Consider the following 23,191-nt stretch of genomic DNA (forward strand, 5'->3'; position numbering starts at 1 on the left):
TAAGAAGTGCTTTTACTCTAATATTTACATAATGTTACCCTAGTATTGTATCTATAGCGTAAGCTGGATTATCTTCTGTTCCATATAGTTAACGATTAAATTTCATCAATTTTATGTAGTGGCCTATGCACCATTGGGTGCGGATAAGGAAGAGTATTATTATATTTAATGTGTATATATTTCAATTACGTACTATTTTCGTAGGCCTAAGAGAATTATTGTAAAAAATGGGAATCGATTTGTGTCAGAGTGAACTCGAACCTAAAAACTCTGATTCTAATTTCGCGACATTAACCACGCGACCACAACCCGTCTCATCAGTTATGTCATGAATTACGATATAGATAAATACGACAAATAAATGACCGCGAAGAGAAGGTGAAAACCGCTTGGTGAAATGCTGGGAGAAAAAATACGTTAATTGAAATTTTAATGAACAAAATCTTCAATGAAAAATTTTGCGTGCGTTTAATTTTTTTTAAGAAATCTCACGATAGAAATTACGATACCAAAATTATCCTGTTTTATTATTTCTTTGCAATGATTTAAAACATTATTTAGTGAATAATTTAAAATAATAATGATATTTCAAAGTAAGCAATTCAGTGATTTATAATTACAGTCATCTTAAAAATATTTTATGAATATGGTGTTATCCTGACTGAAAACTACAAAATATGAGATAATATATCACAAAAATGTAGTTAAACAACTGATTTATTATAATTTTAAATAATCAATTTTTACGCATATTCAGATTTAAAAAAATACACCGAAAAAACGAAAAAAATATATTTATTTAAAGAAAATTAAACACTTGTATTATTCCACTCATTCAATTTTATTTCATTTTACACGACTAGAAATGAAAGAAAACTCAATAAGTGGTAAAATACAAGTGTTAATTTTTTTAATAATCAACATGTCATTCCACAAAGTTAATACCGAATCAACAAATAATATAAAATATATAGAAATATGAATTATATTTATCCTTACCCATAACAGAAGATGCATTTTAATTTCGTTCGTCTTCTGGATTATCCAAAGAAATCACTTTCAAAATACAGACAAGTCAAGCACTCTCTAAAAGTTGATCACAAAAATCATTTTTACAGACGCACAACTTTACTGTCCAAAGTCATTATACTCCGACGTCCTTAAACCCGAAGCGAAGCACCTCTCTTCCGGCGGACAAAAAATAACAGGTGTAAGTATGATGACGGCAAGAAGTGCACCACTTAATCGACCCAATGTCGGTCACTCGCAAAATGCCGATTCAAAAATCCCCCTCAAAACTGTTTGGTAAAAAAAAGGCACGGCGTGCAGTAGGTACCACTCGGTATCAGTGTTCCATATTTCAAACGATCTTTTTTATTTTTTGTCTCTGGTGTGTTCGTTTTGGCGCCAGTGTTGCCAGGTCGGTCACTGAGGAAGAACTGACTGAGGTATTCGAGTGCATAGAAAACCCGGGCCAAGATGACTCCCGCCAATAATCTTTCCAACTACCGATCTAACCTCAAACGGCTAAAAAACGTCAGGCAAATTAAGACACCTGAGTAAAAAGTACCGCAAACAAAACCGCTGCCGGGATATCTGAACGTAAATTACAAAACGCATTTTGATGCGTTTCACAATACTGCGCAATATATTTCAAATAACTGGTATGCCATCTCTCCGAAAGTTGTGGAGCAACCTTTGTTAGTTGTTTTTTTTTTTGTGAGCTGCTCATTTTTTATTTTATTTATATCATTTTTACTTTGTGTTATTTTCTTTATTATGATATAGAGAGGCATCTCACAGTTTGCTGACATAAGTGATGGTGTTCATCGTTAAATTTATGGCGTGTAATTAATTTTCGAAAGATAAGCTATTAAAGATGCACCTGGGATTTTTTAATGGTTGGTTTTATAAGACCGTAAAAATAGGTAATAAAAAGAATATCTTTTACTGTTTGAAACAGTGAAATTAAAATTAAACAAATGTGTTTTTAATTACATAAAAAAACCCTTTCAAATATTTGTAAACACATACATCTAAATAATTCCACACTGGTTATATTCAATACTTCTTTCCTGTCATATAATTAACTTTACTTCTAACTTTATATTATTTTATTGGTGTCTTTAAATGTTTTTAAAAATATTGGCATGTTTAAAATCTCAAATCTCCTAATGATATTCACTGATTGCTTTGAAATTTTGACACAACATTTTATTTGAATGTGCGCTGTGCCATTTTCTTTCTTTTCCATTTAACCACACTGATCTACAATTCTTCTCGTATAAGATTTTGTCAGTATAATTAAATCATTAAGACCATATGAATATATAAAAAATTCTATTAATTTTCAAAGAATAAAATAAATTTCGTAATCATCTCACAGACACCAATTTAATCATTCAGTATGAAACTCTTAGTAGTATAGAGCCTACGATCTGTCAGTGACTGGTTAAAGCAATCACTATATACATTGTATAACATTCACCATTCTACTGATAGTTGAACGACCATATTACTAAAAACATCTAACAAACCCAAATTCCTAATGAGGAACACCAGGCAGACTTGATATGACACACTGTAGCTGTGCCTTTTACTCCATTGGCGTATTTACTATTTGCATGTTTACATAGGTACCTATTTCAAAATTTTTTTTTCCAATGCGTCAATACTCTTACTTTTCAATCATGTAAGTAAGGAAATTATTCGTTTGATCGTAAGCGATTTAGACCAATTAATTAACACGCAATGAGTGTAATTTCTTTGTCGGATATTGAACACGTATTTTTCGTTAACAGTCAGAAATTAATGAATTGTCAATATTAATATTAGAAAACGTTATTGTTGATGGAAATTCAATATCGTGTCATGCACAGTTTTACAATGTATTAAACTAACAATATTTTAATTGAATACAATTTTTGTACACAATTTCACCACACGAAAACGTTATTATTTGATGAGGTTATTGATAATTTAATATTTTTTGTTTGTTTTTGTTATGTACAAGGAGTAATAGCATGTTCTGTTAATATATCTTTAAATTAATAGTGAATATGTATAGTAAATTAATATATATATAGTAAAATATATATATATAGTAAATAATAAGTGCGTAAGGTTGATCCCTAGAAACAATACATAGATGCAATACAATACGATAGACACAATGGATTTAGTATTTTATATCAATAAAGATTTGTCAAATGGTTTATTTATTTGTTTTAAAACTTCAACATATTACATTAAACATAAAAAAATTTTTTTTTGAAAAAGTAACACTGAAATGTAGACATATACAGGGCTAAATCACCTTTTTGAAAAATTACATTTCTACTCCACTGGGAATCGAATCCGAAACCTCCACCATCACTATATCTTGTGACTGTATATTACCGTATCTAGAACCTGAAGCGCAGGTCTAATCGTCTTTCCTTCGTGCATTTGACGAACAAGTTTACACTGCTCGCAAACAATGCAGTGCCCTATGCACCACTAGGTTTGATTGGTGGTTAGAAGATGAAGATTTTTTTTTTAAATATTCAAAAAACCCTTTTCCATTGTTTTATTTATAGCAAGTCTTTTAAGTTTTTCATCCATTTTATATATTTCTCGTATAAAAGTCTAGGAAACCCATGCTTTTACATAACTAATATCACTTTTCTAACTACTTCTCTACTTGTTACTCTATTAACAGGTTTAGAAACTAAAATACAACTACTTGAGTATAGTAACAAGGCATAAAAAATATATAATCATCAATCTACCGATGTCTGTGTGAGTACTCGTATTCCTTATATGGACGTTTATCGTAGGTACTGCGCTGAGACCGATCTCCAGTCTTAATTTCTAAGAATCACTTGAGTGATGCTGTAAGGGCATTAAGGGAGAATCCATTCTAACAATCAATCTCTTGATTTAAAAAATAGTTCTTATATAATATTTTTACAAAACGAAAGTAAAAAAAAAAAACAAAAAAATAGTTATTTCATTTGTTATATCATCTGTCATTATATAATTTATTTTTCTTATAGGTATTTCACATAGCAGATATTTTCAGAGAGAAAGATAAAACATTTTTGGATGTGACCAAATCCTTGTTCACAAATCTGGGTTTCTTCATATGAGAGTATTTTTTTCATTTTGACATCTGGGTATTTACATGGCTTATTACCTGTCATAGCCTGGTTAAGTGATCACCAACCAATTGACACAGTGATGTTTTTATCACGAGCTTTTAAAAAAATTTACATGGGTACTTATCACAGTTATAAATATTATAATAATAATAATAATAAAACCCTTATCCGCACCTCAATGGTGCACAGGGCACTGCGTCATATAAACGCAGTGTTATATTGATCGTTTACACATGAAGGAAAGGTGATCAGCCCTCCGCTTCAGGTACCAGTCCAGGGTAATATTGAATAAATATGACAGTGAAAAATCACTTATATTTATTTTACCCCCTTTGGAAATCGAACCCGGGACCTCCAGAACGGTAGCCGAGCGTGCTGACCATTACACTACTGAGGCGGACATAAAATAAAATATAAATATAATGAATCAAACAAACGAAAAATCATTACAATTCGCGGCTAAAGCCGACTTTTATATACTTGTCTCCATTCCATTGACATCTTTACATAGATGAAGAAAAATATGGTAGCCAGAGCTCAACCCTGTCATAGGATGGTTTTAGTGGTCACTTTATACACGTGTATTCACTATTCTAGCCATGATTGACAACCACACTACTCAATTTCGAAAGTAGTATTTATCATTCTATTGTCACCTGTTTTACATGTGAGATTTTGGTACCATATATGGTGCATTTGAGTAAACATAAAGGTTTTTTGACTTCTCATAGTCAAAAAGTAATATAAAAAATAACTCCTGATTGGAGATAATCAAGATTTGTGAACAAGTATTTGGATACACTCAAAATGCTGTAAATATTGAAAAGTATTTAATATTTACATTTTCGGTTAAATTTGGCTTAACTAACTAACTAACTAACCATCACGCCGCTTCCCCGCAGGGGTAGGCAGAGAGAATAGAGCGCCACACCACTCTGTCCTTGCAAACATTCTTCGCCTCTTCCACGTTCATGCATCTCCTCATACATGGCCGCCGATTGTTACGACTCCTAACCTGACCACTTTCAAGTATTTGGCATACCTGATCGTGCCATGTTTTTCTCGGTCTTCCTCTGCTTCTTTTACCGCTAACATTCGCCTCATAAATTTGTTTTACCGTTCTTTCCTCACTCATTCGTTCTACATGTCCAAACCATCTCAGCACACCTTTCTTAATTTTATCGATAATGCTTATCTCAGCTTTGCATTCCTTCCTTATTTCACTATTCGTGCATCTATCATACATCGTTTTGTCGCACATTCTTCTGAGAGATCGCATTTCGACTGCATTCAGTCTACTTTCATCCTTCTTTTGCCAACTCCATGTTTCACTTCCATACATTAGAGTTGGAACCTTGGAAATTTGGCTTAATTTTCCAAAACTATTACGATAAATGAAAGAGGAAGTTAGGAAGGGGCAAGTATGGTAAGCGAAGAAATGGCTTAATAATTATGAACATAAATCATTCTTATCATCGTCTTCCACTTCATCTCAATATAATTAAAGAACAATAATGGGCAATTTGGAGAGCCCAATAAATATCTCGGCATACACAGAAACAAAACAACGTATCCCATTTTAGATTAAATTTAAGAATTACATACTTGTATCGTGTGATTGGTGGTTACTCTGCGCCTTGGGTTTGTATTCTAACTACCGCTATGATGTCAAGTGATTGATTAAATCCATATGTAATTATTTTGCCTTAGTAATTTAGATCGTCGATGAATTAATTTAAATATGATGACCATAAATTTACTTTTCTTTCTCCACTCATTTAAGAGCATTTCAAGTTTTTCGCCGTCGGAGACCAAAAAGAAATATGGAAAAAAGCAAATTAATAGGATAGGTAAACGATCAACAGTAAATATAGAAAAATTGGATAATCGATTTTTATATTTTGTATATTAAAAGCATTGTTAACTTTGTGGTATGGTAATATAACACTCTCCTTATCATTCATCGTACACATTTTTTAAAGTGGTATTACACTTAGCGAACGATGAAAGATAAGGTGAGTGTTGTGGTGCTTATTTTAATAGAGCAAAATAAAATATTTACAAATTTTATTTTTTCTTTTCTTTAATATATTGTAGTCATACAAGAGAAAGTGACCAAGTGCATTTTCAACAAAAACGTGACTATTTGATATCTTACTAGCTTAATATTGCCCTGAAAAAATACCAAAGCGATTTTAAACTTGAAAGTATTATATATATATATAAACTTTTTAAAAATTACTAACTATATTGATGTTTATTTTCTTGCCAAGCAAAAGTGACTTTAATGGCCCTCCTGAATATTTTACGTTTTGTCAGTTGGTCACTTTCTCCTTTACGACTACGATATATTAAAATAAAATAAAATAGATTCTCAAAAAAATAGTAAAAAAATGTGTAAAAAGAACTCCGCCGATAAGTCTCATTAGGGTGACTTGATGGGTCTCCACAAAAAAATGTATTTGTATAATGTACCTAGTCGACCCTCTATTTCACCTTTTACGATAAGGTGTAATAGCTCGTAGTACTTGTCTCCTCTCAGCACATGCCCCAGTAGGACACCTTCTGGACATTGATATTAGTCAGCAACTGTCTCCCTGCTCTTGCTCTTTGGAGCCCATCTGCATTGCTGACCATATCGGTTCACATAAGAATCCATCGGTATAAGAAGTTTAATAAGTGAAAACTATAAATATTATTTTTTGACAATATGAAAGTTTGGTCATTTACGGGGCTTACAACCGTCATAGGTTGGTATAAATGATCACTTTACACACGCGTAACATTTACCAATTCTACCAATGATTGACAACCACACTACTCAAAATCTTGAAAAATATGAAAAATAACTCCTTTAATTGAAGATAATCCAGATTTGTGAATAAGTATTTGGATACACTCAAAATGTTGTAATACTATAAATAAATAAAAATAGATAGAATACAAACAAGGAAAAAGAAGAAGAAAAATAGATACCGAGAATGGAACATAGAAACGATTTACTTAAGCTAGTTTTTTCCTCAAGTGGCTTTTCAACTAGATTACCACAGTCAAGTAAAAGTTATCTGCAATAATTTATGTAAATTAATCAATACTACCGTGTCTATTCATTATCTTAATAAACTGAATCCATCAAGAACACATACGTAATGTAATTTATTCTGAAATGCGTTTGAAGAATGTAAAAGTATGCATCTGATTGTGATGCATAATGGAATTCTCCGTGGTTTACCGATGGCGGTGGCGGCGTTATGTAAGACAGGCTGAGGCGGCATTCTCTAGCGCGGGTTTCGGCTCTCACCGCCCGACGCAGTCTCCTAGAACCTTTCTCGTGAAATCACTCCACGGAACTGTGAATCATATCACGATATGAAGTTTATCACTGTAAAATCGGGATACAATTTGTTTTGTTTAACATTTTCAATAAATTTCGCAACTTGGATTTTTAATAAAAATTGCTTTAATAAAAAAGGGCTGTCACGAAGCCTAAAAGTTTTTGTCATTTCTGGGAATGCGGTGATCTCGAGTTTAATTTCTAAGAATCAATTGAGTTATACCAAAGAGAGATTAAGGGAGAATCTATCCTTACAATCAATGTGTTGATTTTTTTTAATTTAAAGTTTAAAAAAATACAATTTCTACACATTTTTATATAATACAATCTTATAATAATAGTTGAGCTGAGCCTCTCCAAAGAAGAGTCTGAGCTCTTGTGCTTGAAAAGGGACTTTTTTTCTTATTTTTTTTAAATTTAAAAATATAATTCATGGTTACATTTCTTTTAACGAAAAACCATAAATAAAAACACCTTTTATATCCCTCGTTTTCGATTGTCATTATTCCATTTATATTTTTTCTTTTTTTCAGATATCAGACATTTTCAGAGAAAAAAATAATACATTTATGGTGTTTCCAAATCTTGTTCAAAAATGTAGGTTTCTTCACCTACGATTTATTTATACATTATGACATCTTAACATAGGTAAATGTAAATCTGAGTAGGACTTATGACCCGTCATAGACTGGTTAACTGATCACTTTATACACGTGCAAGATTCACCATTCTACCCATGATTGACAAACACACTACTCAAATTTTTGGAACTCCTACATATATTGATCAATCTTATGACACAGTACGTGTGAGTTCACAACAGCTATTTTAATTAGATTAAGTAGACTTTTTATTTTGCTGAAACCTTTTTTTGTGTAAGCATCAATAAATATATTTTTAAATCTATAAATACTTTCTATTTAGCAAAACTCTTATGAAAAAGATATTTGAAAAAACGTACATGCTTTAAACCCCGAAGAAGAGAAAGGTCAGCTTTGATTTAGGAAAAGCGAGGAGTAACCGTGAACTTTTTGGAATTCAAAATCACGTTTTTGCAAAAAACAGGAACTTGTCTTCAAGTAACACATTTCACTTTCTGTCGATTTATGTAACAAAATAAAATAAAATAAAACCTGTTACATGAAAATGAATTTCAAGATTATCTTTGAAATTATTTGCATGTTTTGATGTATTAGTTCATGTAATATTCCTGATCTGACCACATTTTAATATTTGAAATACTTGATCATGTCAAATTTTTCTTGATTTTTTCCTTGATTCTCTTATTATTACTAACTACATTCGCCTCATAAATTTGTTGGACGGTTATTTTTTCACTCATTCATCCCACATATCATAACCATGTCAACATTCTTCTCTGAACTTCATGGATACAGCCTGTCTCACCTTATTTCACCATTCAAACATCTATCATTATCGTTTATCGTTTTGGGGCACATTTGTCTGAGAGATCGCATATCTTCTGCATTCAGTTTACATTCATCCTTCTCTTGCCAAATTCGTGCTTTACTTCCATGCATAAGAGGTGGGGTCAGGATTCCATTGTGAACTGGCAGTTTTTCCATGGTATATGTGTGTATTTTTTTTCAACATTCTTCTCAAATATAGACAGACCCGATGATTGAATGATAATTCGAAACCGGTAGTCATGAAGTAGTGTTTTTAAGTAGTATTACATAAAGTCAACGATAAATGATAAACAGAGTCTTATATTACCATACCACAAACTAAACAATGCTTTTTATACAAAATATTTACTTTTCTTTTATTTTGTGCACCTTTTATAGAAAGAAATTTCCGGATCAAAGTTCCGGATAAACTAAAATGAATCTTTCTACCTAAAATAATTCATTTTGATATTTCGTTGTATATTTTTTCATCTTCTACAACACCATGAGAAAGTATAATCCCACCACAAGTAAGAAGGTTATATTAAATGACCTAATCGCCTGATTTAATGCATTCCTTAAAAGCATCAGTCTGTAATAAATCATGTCCTTAATAGTACCCACTTTGTATTCTCTACGCTTCTCATAATCTCATCCGAGAAGCCTGTATGGTGTTTCATATGTGAACACTCTTTTTTAAATACGTTGGTACCAACTTAAGTAAGAATTTTGATCAAAGGAGAACATTGAATCCACCAAGGATCTATTCTGTAACGTGACTAGTAACGTTGATATGTAATTTGCCTCGCAAGAAATCCGCCTAAAATTTTACTAGAGGATGACATGTTTTGCCACAGCTCCTAGACGAGCGATCGGCTAAACTTTAGAGATTTTTTTATTAATAACTTTGCGTAGTGGTAAGTACAATTCATTTAACAAACGTACTTGGGGTCTTAGGTTCGATTTCCGGTGGGATGAACAACAATCAACTTAGTACTCAGTATCAGCAACATTTAAAATTAGTTTTTTTTTTAAATTTGGGTTATATTCGATCTTGATATTACAATTTCCAGACGGAAAATAATTTTATTTTAAAAATAATGTATGTATATATATATATATATATAAAATCAGAAACTCTTCTGTGCTTTCGTGGATTTGCAGAAAGCGTATGATAAGGTTGATAGGATAAAATTATGGAGCGTGCTGGAAAATATGGAGTAGACAATAAACTTATACAAGCAGTTGCTTCCCTCTACGAGGGCAGCACAGCTAGTATAAGAGTGAATGGGGACATTACATCATGGTTTGCAATATCCAAAGGCGTAAAGCAGGGATGTGTAATGTCACCATGGTTGTTTAATCTCTATATGGACCATTGTATGAAAGAGATTGAAAGTATGGGAGTCGGAGCGAAAATGATGAATATAACTGTTAGTTGCTTGCTGTATGCGGATGACGCCGTACTGCTAGCGAGCAGCGCGGAGGACTTGCAACTAATAGTGTCAAGAATATACGATGTATGTATGGAAAATGATCTGGCAATGAATGAAGGTAAGTCAAAGGTCATGGTGTTTGAAAGAGAGAAAGATTTGACAGAATGCAAGATTATCGTGCACAATGAATCCCTAGAACAGGTGCAAGAATTTTTATATCTAGGAAGCATGTTCACAAGGGATGGAAAAGTGGATAAGGATATTGAGAGAAGAGTGAATGCAGGGAATAGAATAAATGGTGCTTTTAACAGAGTGATTGGGAATAAGAATATGTCCATGGAAGCCAAGCTAGCGGTTCACAACGGCGTGCTAGTACCGACACTAATGTATGGAAGCGAAACATGGAACTGGCAAAGGAAGGATGAAAGCAGAGTGAATGCTGTTGAAATACGCTCCCTCAGACGAATGTGTGGAAAATCATTGTATGACAGAATTAAAAACGATGATATAAGAAAGGAATGTAAGGCTGAACGAGGAATAATTGAAAAGATTAGAAAGAGCTCTTTGCGGTAGTATGGACATGTGGAGCGAATGGATAGCGAGAGAATGACTAAGAAAATATATGTGGCGAATGTGAGAGGGAAAACAGAACGTGGACGACCGAAAAGACTTGGCACGATCAGATCAATCAGAACCTAAAATCTGGCGGTGTCAAAAGTCTGCGTAATCGGAGGGCATGTATGACTAGATGTATGGATGTGAAGGAGGCTAGGAGTGTATGTCAGGACAGAAGAGTGTGGCGTTCCATCCTCTCTGCCTACCCCTGCGGGGAAACGGCGTGATGGTAGTAGTAGTAGTAGTATATATATATATATATATATATATATATATATATATATATATATATATATATATATATATATATATATATATATATATATATATATATATATCAATGAATACATAGTGGTAGGATTATATGTACTATTGTACTATTGACCAAACAGAGGAATTGGCAGAATAAATAATAAAATAAAGAAAATGAGAAAAATTTGATGAAAAACTGACAAGTCTTTTTTATTACAATCTTTGTTAAACTTTTCAAATTTACATATTTAAAAAAGTATGTTAGTTTACAACATTTTGAGTGTGTCCAAATACTTGTTCACAAAATCCGGATTATCTCCAATTACAGGAGTTATTTTCATATTATTTTTTGACATCTCATCAAAGATGAAGAAGAATATGGAAGTCTGGGCATTTACGGGGCTTACGACCGTCATAGGCTGGTTTAAGTGATCACTTTACACACGTGTAACATTCACCAATTCTACCCATTATTGACAACCACACTACTCAAATTCTTGGAAGTTCTATATATATGAACCAATTTAGAAACTTTGTTCTTGAATCACTAGAACTTCACTAGAGACATCTATTGGTGAGATGTAAAGAAGCTTTTTTTATTAAGCAGAAACTCTCATATTAGTATGTGAGATCCGAGTCCTGGATTATAATCACACACATGAGAAACGCCAGAAAATACCATTTTCATTTTTATTATTAAGCTTATAATTTGACCAGATAATTTATTTACAACATTTTGAGTGTGTCCAAATACTTTTACGTTTGAGAGTTTCTGCTTAATAAAAAAGCTTCTTTACATCTCACCAATAGATGTCTCTAGTGAAGTTCTAGTGATTCAAGAACAAAGTTTCTAAATTGGTTCATATATATAGAACTTCCAAGAATTTGAGTAGTGTGGTTGTCAATAATGGGTAGAATTGGTGAATGTTACACGTGTGTAAAGTGATCACTTAAACCAGCCTATGACGGTCGTAAGCCCCGTAAATGCCCAGACTTCCATATTCTTCTTCATCTTTGATGAGATGTCAAAAAATAATAAGTATGTTAGTTTCAAAGGGAATATTTCAATTTTCGGTGAGGATAGTATACTGGTGAATATTAAATTATTTGTTCCAGTATTAGATTACATTTATTTATTACCGTATATAACAGATTCGTACACATTAGCAGTGTCCAAATGACCCATGCCAGTACGAGTATAGGCACGTATCGCCACTGAGTCTCCTCCGTTTTCTTTCTTGTATTACATAAATGTCCTTCACAGTCAAAAGAAAACAGAAAAGTGCACCCTTCAAACATTAACGAAAGGCTTTGAGAATAGACCCAATAATAAGTTAAGACATTGAAAAATTACATCCAACAAATCATTTTTGTAATTCGAGTTATTTATAAATGAATAAATCTCTTCCATAAAGATTATGGTAGTTTAAAAAAAAGTATCTACACTTATTTCCCTTTGTGACTAAAGTAATTGTGTAATGCATGAAAAATTTGTGAATCTGGGTGAAATATATGTACGTATATATGTCCACCTCCGTAGGTCAGCACGCTCGGCTACCGTTCTGGAGGTCCCGGGTTCAATTCCCAGGGGGTCAAATAAATATAAGTGATTTTTTCACTGTAACATTTATTCAATATTACCCTGGACTGGTACCTGAAGCGGACTGCTGATCACCTTTCCTTCATGTGTTAACGGTCAAGATAACACTGCGTTTATACGATACAGTGCCCTATGCATCATTGGGGTGCGGATAGAGGGTTTATATATATAACTAGGAATTGTGAAATAATGTTATCAAGGAGTTTTTATCAGATCCCAAATAAAATGTTAAGACGTTCAGATTGACATGAACGATAAATGTTTGAATGGTGAAATAAGTAAAAAATGCAAAGTTGCAAAGTTGAGACAAACGTGATCGATAAAATTAAGAAAGGTGTGTTGAGATGGTTAGGGCATGTGAATCGAATGAGTGGGGAAAGAACAGTAAAACAAATTTCTCATGCGAATATAGTTATGAATACGAGCAGAAGAATACCGGGAAAAACGTTGCTTACTTTAATTTGTCAAATAATTGAAAGTGGTCATTTTAGGAGTCGAAATAATCGGCGTTATGTATGAGAAGATGCATGAATGTGGAAATGGCGAAGGTTGTTTACAAAGACAGTGGTGTGGCGTTTTGCTCTCTCCAATTACCTCTGTAGGGTAGCAGCCTGATGGTTAGTTAGTTAGTTAATCATAATTTATTATACGTTCGCTTTACGTTGAACCAATAGACAACTGAATAATAATTTTTTGAATATTGAAAGCATTAACATTGTGGATCATATTGATATATTATTTTGAGAAATAAAAAGATTTTGTGTTTTGATCCACTCACATTTTTATTAACCAACTAGTTTCGGCAATAACCTGTTGCCCTCTTCAGGCTTTAATTTTTGACTTTAAAATAATAATTTAGTCATAAATTAAACCCTGAAGAGGGCAACAGGTTGTTGCCGAAACTAGTTGGTTAATAAAAATGTGAGTGGATCAAAACACAAAGTCTTTTTATTTCTCAAAATAATATTAACTGAGTAATTTTACAAAGGTGTGGTTATATTATCACTGTCTACCCCTGCGGTTAAGCAGTGTATTAGTTAGTTAGTAAAGTTTGTTCTTCTTCTTAATGTGTCACGTCAGGTCCCGCTGACGTCGACTATCACTTGAGAGTAATTGTCCTTGTCTTGGGCAACACTAAACATCGTTCTGGTTCAATCTCGTATATTCCGGAGCCAGGAGATCTGCCTTCTGCCCACACCTCGTCGACCTTCTATTTCACCTTTTACGATTGTGTGCAATAATTCGTCCTATTTAAGTTTACTGATAAAAAATAAATTTCATAAAAATTGTATTTGATTTTTGTATTGTTTGAAGTGTGTTGTGGACGTGAGAATCCTCGGAATATTATCATCCACGACTCGGAGTACAAAGCTGCCAAGTGTAGATTCCTATCAGATAAGTATATACCGCTCATATTTTGTCATGCATTTATCTATTTCGCCCATTAAACTAGACATATCATAATGTCTTACCAATTTTAGGTTGCAAACAAATTTCCCACAATATGTATAGGAAACAATCATCCAATTAATAAAAGAATTGCGAGATTTTAGATACAATCACCACTCGTTTCAAGCAATACTTTTTCAACAAAAATACAAGTTGCAAGTCGCAAGTCACTATCAATTCACACAGAGGTTATAATTTTCTTTAGTCCGCTTTTGCAACTAGTATACATGGTGCTTTTCCTAAAACACTTTTGGCAACAGCAAAAATCACTTTGATAACACTAGAATATTTAAACCATTTAGCACTATCTTTATTTTATTTAAAAATGTCCAAGAGAATCCTTATGGCATTTAATTAATATATCTAAATAAAATATCTCTGTTTTATAAAAGCTTTCTTAAACCAACCAAAGATGCTGCCGTGAACTCAAAGATGAAGCGACATGAGATTTATGATATATGTATGAGTTCCAAAAAATTCTGTAGTGTGGTGGTAAATCATGGGTAGAATGGTGAATGTTGCACGTGTGTAAAGTGATCACTTAACCAGCTTTTGACAGATCATAAGCTGTGTATGTTTTTGTATCCATTTATATATATATATATATATATATATATATATATATATATATATATATATATATATATATATATATATATATATATATATATATATATATATATATACATAAATGTTTACAAAAAATCCTTATTAAAATATGGTATCTACCTATATATATATATATACATATTCATACATTCACATGTATATAAATAAAGAAAATATAAAATTAACTATATTATTACTCAAATCTAATTAAAATACATATTATGGAGTAATATTACTCCCATATCAAACTTTAACTAAGCAGCTATCGAGGTATTGTTTTATCAGAGCTATATGTGTAGTTTTTATATTATTATCATCGTAAATTTTGAAATATTTTTTATTCAAACATTTTAAAGTTATAGTTCAACAGGTCAAAACCTTGTGATCTATCTGGTTCTCACTGGAATTGTAACATAACTCGCATTAGTAACCGAGGAATTGTTTTATTTCCTTTCTCATCAGCCAACTTACGAATTCAGGTTACAAATACTTCATTACATGCAATTTTTCAATTAGAATTAAAATTAATAATAAACAATTAACTCCAAGTCATTTTGACCACAGTCAGGCAAGAATGAAAGTGAATCAGGCTGTGTTGTGTTATTATGACGAAAATCCAACACGCCTCCTGAAATTCTGGTATAATTAAACCTTTTTTCGAAAAAGAGTAAAAGAAGGAGAAGAATATTAAGAGTTATTTCCATGTTAATTTCTTTAGTTACAGAGTAAGATTTTGTCGTTGAAAAATTAGCTTCGCGGGTTCATTCCTTCCGATTGCAAAAATATATACAGAATGGGTGATTTGTTTTGTAATGTATTTTCTTATGTCCTTTCTCCGTTATTAGGAAGAAAGTAATGTAATAAATGTATATATAAGGAATTGTTATTTAGGAAGAAGAGATCTTCCTACAGACTAGACCGTAATTTTATTATTATTTTACTATTATTTTTATGGTTTAAAATATTCAAAGTTTATTATTATTTTGTGACATCTCATCAAAGATGAAGAAGAATATTGAAGTCTGGGCATTTACGAGGCTGACGAAAGAAAAAAAATGAACCTGTTTATTGAGCAGAAACTCTTTTATTAGTATGTGAGGTCCGAATCCTAGATTCTAATTATTATTATTCTTTTCATCTCACCAATAGATGTCTCTAGTGAAGTTCTAGTGATTCAATAACAATGTTTCAAAATTGGTTCATATATATAGAACTTCCAAGAATTTCGAAGTGTGGTTGTCAATAATGGGTAGAACTGGTGAATGTTACACGTGTGTTGAGTGATCACTTAAATAACTTTACACGTGTGTAAAGTAATCACTTGAAAAATAACTCCTATAATTGGAGATAATCCAGATTTGTGAATAAGTATTTGGACACACTCAAAATGTTGTCTTCAATTGAATTCAATTATAATTCATGTTTTATATTAAATTAATGTTTGTAACTATATTAAATATATTAAATAAAAAAAGCATAATGTAAAATATTTAACAAACTCGTACATATTTTCATAACATTATAGATTAGGTACATTGAAATAATATCGTAAAATATAATTAAATTCGATGAAACTAAAATTGACATAGAATCCATTGTTACGGTTATGTTTACGTAACAAACAGATCTCAGATGTATATTTGAAGTAATATCTCACATTAAAAACGGCAAACAGATCTCTTACGAAACGAAACGTTAATTTATTTTAAATATTCATTTGGCAATGAACTGCTGCAGAATGAAAAATGGTCCGAGATAATTCATTTCCAGACACCAAGCGATCGGAATCTCCTTATCAAGTGTTTCGAAATACCACGAAGCACTCACCCAGTTCAGTTACAGCCAAGTTTAGTGTTTCACGATTGTGCTTGTGATTTTCAAATTCACACAGATTATGCCTATTAATTCTGCAAGGCAATAAAATTTCAAATTTAATGCCTTTCTCAGATATTCGCAAGTTTCACTTTTTCGCAACGCAGTTGGATAACATACAAATATGATATAATTTTTTATTACATTTTGACATCTCAATTTGAATGACTTAAAAGTCTTAATAATTTAATTATGTTTCAATAATTGATTCGGTAGTCATTTTGTAGTAATATCTATCCATTTTTAATTTAAGTTTCGCGTGATAAATATCACTATTTCTTAAAATCTATTTTGACACGTGTTTCGATGCATTCCGCATCATTTTCAAACACGGTGTAATAGATTCAGTCATTCATTTTGATCAGTGTATGATGATTTTCTATGCCGATAGTGATAAACCTTTTTATAATTTTTTTTTGACATTTCATTTAAGATGAAGAAGATAATCGAAGTCTGGGCATTTGCGAGGCTGACGAAGGTCATAAGCTAGTTTAAGTGATCACTCTATTTATCTGTTTATTTAATTTAATTATTTAGACATCTTATATATTATATTTAGACATGTTAACATAGATGAAGAAGAATATGGATATCTGGGTATTTACAGGGCTTATGACTCGTCATAGACTGGTTCAAGTGACAACTTTATACGCGTGTAACATTTACCATTCTACACAATATTAAAAACCACACTATAAAAATTTTGGATGTCATGAGGTTTCATAAGTTCACAACAGCCATCAATGATTGGATTTAGAAAATTTTATTTAGTAGAGACCCGTTTATTTATATGCAGGCATATTAACAGGCGCCATGGCGTAGTTGGGTAGACGCTCGACTGTGAAACTGGAGTCACGGGTTCGATTCCCGCCAATTGCAAAATGAATTCAAGAAAAAAATATTTTCGATTGGTCTGGGTATGTGTGGTGTATTTTTCACATTGACCTTCCCTACCCTTACTATCCTACTTGTAGACATGCATCTAAAAGTAGAGGCTTTGCGGGTTATTCCTTTTTAAAAAAAATGCAAGATCAACAAGTGATAACTAGGCTACGACAGGTCGTAAGACCTGTAAATGCCCATATTCAAAATTCTTCTTCATCTATTTTGAGATGCCAAAAAAGTTATTGTAGGCACTGTTTAAATGCCTACATGGAACGCACGCCACTGGTTCTCCAAACAATGTTTAAATTTTAGTGTAATTCCCCAGTATTAGGACGAGTACTTTCATAGGCAAAGACGACACACGATGATGTCCAAAAAAATGAAATTCGCATTTAAGATTCGCGAAGTAATGACAGCGGGACACGTACACATGGGAGAGAGTGAACTTGGTGGATAATGACAAGTTTAATGGAATTTAAATTCATGGTTGTGCTAAAAAAACCGCACAGTGCATTAAATGGAGCACGATCTAGTCGTAATGTTAATGGTAGATACGTGCAGTTGAAAGGGAAAATACAATATACGTCTGATTACATTTTGTGCCATGAGGACGAATACTTTTTTTGATCTGAAACACAGATCCCCAAACATTTTCGGCCCGTAGACCTCCTGCCTACCTAGTTTTGAATGTTCCTACACTAAACTTCAAACGTCGTTTGAAACCCTTATCCGCACATGATGGTGCATAGGACACTGCATAATATAAACGCAGTCTTATCTTGATTGTTAATACATGAAGAAAAGGTGATCAGTCCAGGATAATATTGAATAAATATTATCCTAAGCTAATAATAATAAATTGATGGGGAAAATATAGTATATGGTATGTCTGATTAAATTTCGTAACTTGAAGACGAAATCTTTTTTTTAAAGTCTAAAATAAAGTTTCCCAAAGTCTTGTGCCACGTAGACCTTCTGCCTACTTAATAATAAATTGTCCTATTTATTTCGTCATTCAAATAATTAAAAATTACAATAATGTGCCCTTACTCAGTTTTATATAGTCAATATTTACTTATAAAATATTATAATAATAAAAAAAAAGTTTTTATAATCAAATACCTTACGGCTTAACGGTATCATATATATTTCAGTTCTCTCTACCTCCATTATCCATTTATGAATAAGTCTTTGATATTTGGTTTAAAATTTTAAGAAGAATATGGAAGCCTGAGAATTTACACCGGGCTTACGACCGGTCATAAATTACAATTTACTGCTGTATTAATTAAGCAACTACTTTATATTATATTAAATATGTAGATGGCTCTGGTGAACCCACATGTAGTGTCACGAGATTAATGATATATGTTTGAGTTCCAAAATTTGAGTAGTGTGGTTGTCAATCATGGGCAGAATTGATGAATGCCAACCAAGCCTACGATGGTCAAAATCCCAGACTTCCATATTCTTCTTCATCTATGTTGAAATGTCAAAAGATAATATTTTAAATACTGTTTTAAAGTACATAATAATAGGTTTAAATGTTGAATAGTCTACGTTATCATGATATATGTAGTTATACGCGAAGCTATAAATTTATTTAGATGGTTTTATGTACATCTAGAAAGGTGTTAACTTCAACAATATTACGTATCGCCTTGAGACACTTATTAAATTAATCAAAGAAACGTTTTAAGTTATACAGAAACACTAGCCAACCTATAATTATACAATTTATTTCAAATTGTACGAGCTATAAAGAGAAGTATCATAACGCATAATAACGAGCATCATTTTCTAGTGTAATAAGATAAATTACTTCATTCATTTGTTTGCAGAGAGATATCACTCTTTAGGAAATACGAAATATTAACCTTTAAACGCCCATTGATTCCGTATGGGATCGCAGATTTGATTCGTCCAATGCCCTGCGGTCCCATACGGGACCAGTGATTTTGATAAATTTTGTAATAGAATCACAATGATTTATGATAATTTTATTCAAATTTAACTTTTTGTGCCAATATTTCGCGAAAAATTGCTTAGGCAGGTACATTCGTTTAAAAGTTATTGTCTTTATTGAGATTAACCACAAAAAAAATGATTACCGATAAACTGTGGTTCAACCAACTCATAAAATAACGTTTTATATAAAATCTTAAGCGAAAATTATTTTTAATAATTTACAAGTTATATCCAAAAAAATCAGTAATCTCATAAATTAAACTTGACTCACATATTTTATATTATTTTTTGACATCTCATCAAAGATGAAGAAGAATATGGAAGTCTGGGCATTTACGGGGCTGACGACCGTCATAGGCTGGTTAAAGTGATCACTTTACACACGTGTAACATTCACCAATTCTACCCATTATTGACAACCACACTACTCAAATTCTTGGAAGTTCTATATGTTTTTAAACATTGTTCTTGAATATTATTTTTTGACATCTCATCAAAGATGAAGAAGAATATGGAAGTCTGGGCATTTACGGGGCTGACGACCGTCATAGGCTGGTTTAAGTGATCACTTTACACACGTGTAACATTCACCAATTCTACCCATTATTGACAACCACACTACTCAAATTCTTGGAAGTTCTATATATATGAACCAATTTAGAAACCTTGTTCTTGAATCACTAGAACTTCACTAGAGACATCTATTGGTGAGAATATCACATATTTTATTACTATTTGTGTATATTTTTTGGAAAAATATACACAAATTTTACTTTATGTGTTATTCGTGATTTCCAAAGATGATTTATTATAAAAATCTTATAAACACGGAAATTGTATTTGAAGTAACATAAAAAGTGGAAAAAAATATTTAGTTATTATTTGATAGTATAAAATTCAGTACCGCCAAGAAATAAAATGGGAATATTCGTTGAGGGCACAATATTCTAATTTTTAATTATGTGTATAATGAAATAAATATAAATAAATAAATTGTATGGAGGAAGAAATTTCAATTTGTATTAACTGATAGAAAATAATAGAATCTCGTACAATATATGCATGAAATTTGCTTAAATGACATTATTTTTTACATACATACTTGTTCTGATAAAACAAAGCTGTATACAAATTCCAACTTCGTAAATCAATCAGAAGTTAGTCGACACCCTACAAGTATAATGTACCTTTATTGTCCATAGACCTAAGGGCTTTGGGATAGTAATCATGTTGAATTGGTTTTCCGTTCTGAATGAAAATAAAATGCAGTCAGTAATAATCCCATGGACTGTTTGCTGTTGCGGTGCACCGGGTGAGGTTCTTCGGTAACGATGCAATGGTCTTCTGATTTCTCTGTCAAATACGTAATCGGTACAGGGGAGCATTTCGTAAATCATTATTAGTATTTTAGAATTATTTTGAGAAAATTAAAAGACTTTGTTTTTTGATCCACTCACATTTTATTGACCAACTAGTTTCGGCAACAACCTTCAGGGTTTAATTGATGACTCAAAAATAAACCCTGAAGAGGGCAACAGGTTGTTGTCAAAACTAGTTGGTTAGTAAAAATGTGAGTGGATCAAAAAACAAACTCTTTTTATTTCTCAAAATTATAAATCAATACGATCCACAAAGTTAATGCTTTCAATATTCAAAATATACTATTGTAGTATTCATTAAGTTGGCATTAATTATAAATTTAAATATATTTTTTTTAATTACCTAACGTCCAAGTGACTCTAGCTACGGCTTATGCAACACCGCTTATCATGACCCTACTCAGGCTCAACTTTTTAAGTTTCATAGCCTATGCCTACTCGTGAGTGGAATTAATCTTTATGTTTAAAGTTACTATAATTTCATGTTATTCATTAGTAAAAATTCTCGGCAAAAACACTCTTAATAATTTATCAAGTACAATTTTCCTAAAATACTACCCCAAGACGCTTATAAAGACGTCAATAATGATATGATAATGTTTATGATAATGATAGATTTAAAAAATAATTTTGAATCACTTTAATGCCCAGACTTCCATATTCTTTTACATCTTTGTTGAGATGTCAAAAAAAATTATGAAAATTATTCTCTAATTGGAGACAATCCAGATTTTGTAAACAAGTATTTGGACACACTCAAAATGTTGTAAATAAACAATTATTCAAAAAAGTATTTTTTCGAGTACGTCTCTGGCGAAACAGGGCAGACCTGCTGGAAGCAGTCGCCGATGACACGTCGGAGATGAGAGAAGAGAGCAGCAGGCCCGGCGTAGAAAGTTGTATCGCCCCGGGCGGACGCCTATTAGCCGCCATCGTACGGCACACTCGCGCACACCGCTCCTACTCACTACCGCACAACACAGACAGGAATTTACTGCTCGCTACTTATCTCAACAAATTACTTGTTGCTATTTATTTACCAAACGCTTAATAGCTTAATTACTACGACCGAGCCTGATGAAGAAAAAATACCGGTCTTTTGTCAATAGACTATTTTTTACATCTATTTTTAATAAATAATAATCTTGTAAATTTTTTATAGCGCCATATTCATAAAACACTACCTCAAGGGCACTTATACAGATATGGATTATAATATGAAAATGATAATAAAACATTAAAAAAACTAACTAACCATCACGCCGCTTACCCAAAGGGGTAGGCAGAGAGAATAGAACGCCACACCACTCCGTCCTTGCAAACATTCTTCGCCTCTTCCACGTTCATATATACCCGCCGATTATTCCGACTCCTAACCTTTTAAGTATTTGGCATACCTGATCGTGTTTTCTCGGTCTTCCTCTGCTTCTTTTTCCAATTACATTCGCGTCATAAATTTGTTTTTCCGTTCTTTCCTCACTCATTCGTTCTACATGTCCAAACCATCTCAACACACCTTTCTTAATTTTATCGATAATGCTTGTCTCAGCTTTGCATTCCTTCCTTATTTCACTATTACAACATCTATCATACATCGTTTTGTCGCAAATTCTTCTGAGAGATCGCATTTCGACTGCATTCAGTCTACTTTCATCCTTCTTTTAAAAATATGAAAGAAAAACGTCTTCAATCCGAATCCGAATGGGAAAAAGTGGAAGGTATTTTTTGACAAAAATACAGTCTTACGTTTTTGTTTTGTACTGACATTTCTTGGTGGAACTGCATTTTAATACGTAATTGAAACAACTATTTAGTTTTTTAAACATTTATTTTATTTGCTCAGTGACCGAGTTTTGTGTTTACTGACATTATCAGACTAGTGGAAGGCTAGAAAACACGTTATATACAACAATGCCGGGTTATTGTTACATATTACAAAATAAATTTAAATACAATGGATTTACATAATAGTGTATTATGTATTAAAAGTAATTATTAGATTTCAGTTTTGTACTGATGTTTCTTGGTAGAACTGCACTTAATATAAGTAATAATAAAAAATACAAGTATTTATATACTTTTTTCCACACAAATTTCATTTGACCTGTGACCGGGTAACATCGTAACCTACAGGAGTGTGTCGGGTACGACGGTTAAATCGGTGGTTAAGATATATATATATATATATATATATATATATATATATATATATATATATATATATATATATATATATATATA

The 23,191-nt window shown here is 32.0% G+C and overlaps 2 protein-coding genes across 2 annotated transcripts in view; both read right to left on the reverse strand.

Annotated features, from left to right (window-relative positions):
• Window positions 1-1,441, reverse strand: part of LOC148312570 (uncharacterized) — a 43,091-nt gene extending 41,650 nt beyond the window's left edge. The window contains exon 1 of the mRNA XM_088276206.1: window positions 1,000-1,441. Coding sequence (XP_088132332.1) covers window positions 1,000-1,017 — 18 coding nt within the window. The 5' untranslated portion in view covers window positions 1,018-1,441. The remainder of the gene's footprint in view (window positions 1-999) is intronic.
• Window positions 1-23,191, reverse strand: part of LOC148312568 (ceramide-1-phosphate transfer protein) — a 250,325-nt gene that overhangs the window by 132,640 nt on the left and 94,494 nt on the right. The gene's annotated exons all lie outside the window — the stretch shown is intronic.

The sequence above is a fragment of the Brachycentrus maculatus genome, unplaced genomic scaffold, assembly GCF_059751285.1.
Source record: "Brachycentrus maculatus isolate JH-2025_06_01 unplaced genomic scaffold, ASM5975128v1 h1tg000038l, whole genome shotgun sequence".
NCBI lineage: Eukaryota > Metazoa > Arthropoda > Insecta > Trichoptera > Brachycentridae > Brachycentrus > Brachycentrus maculatus.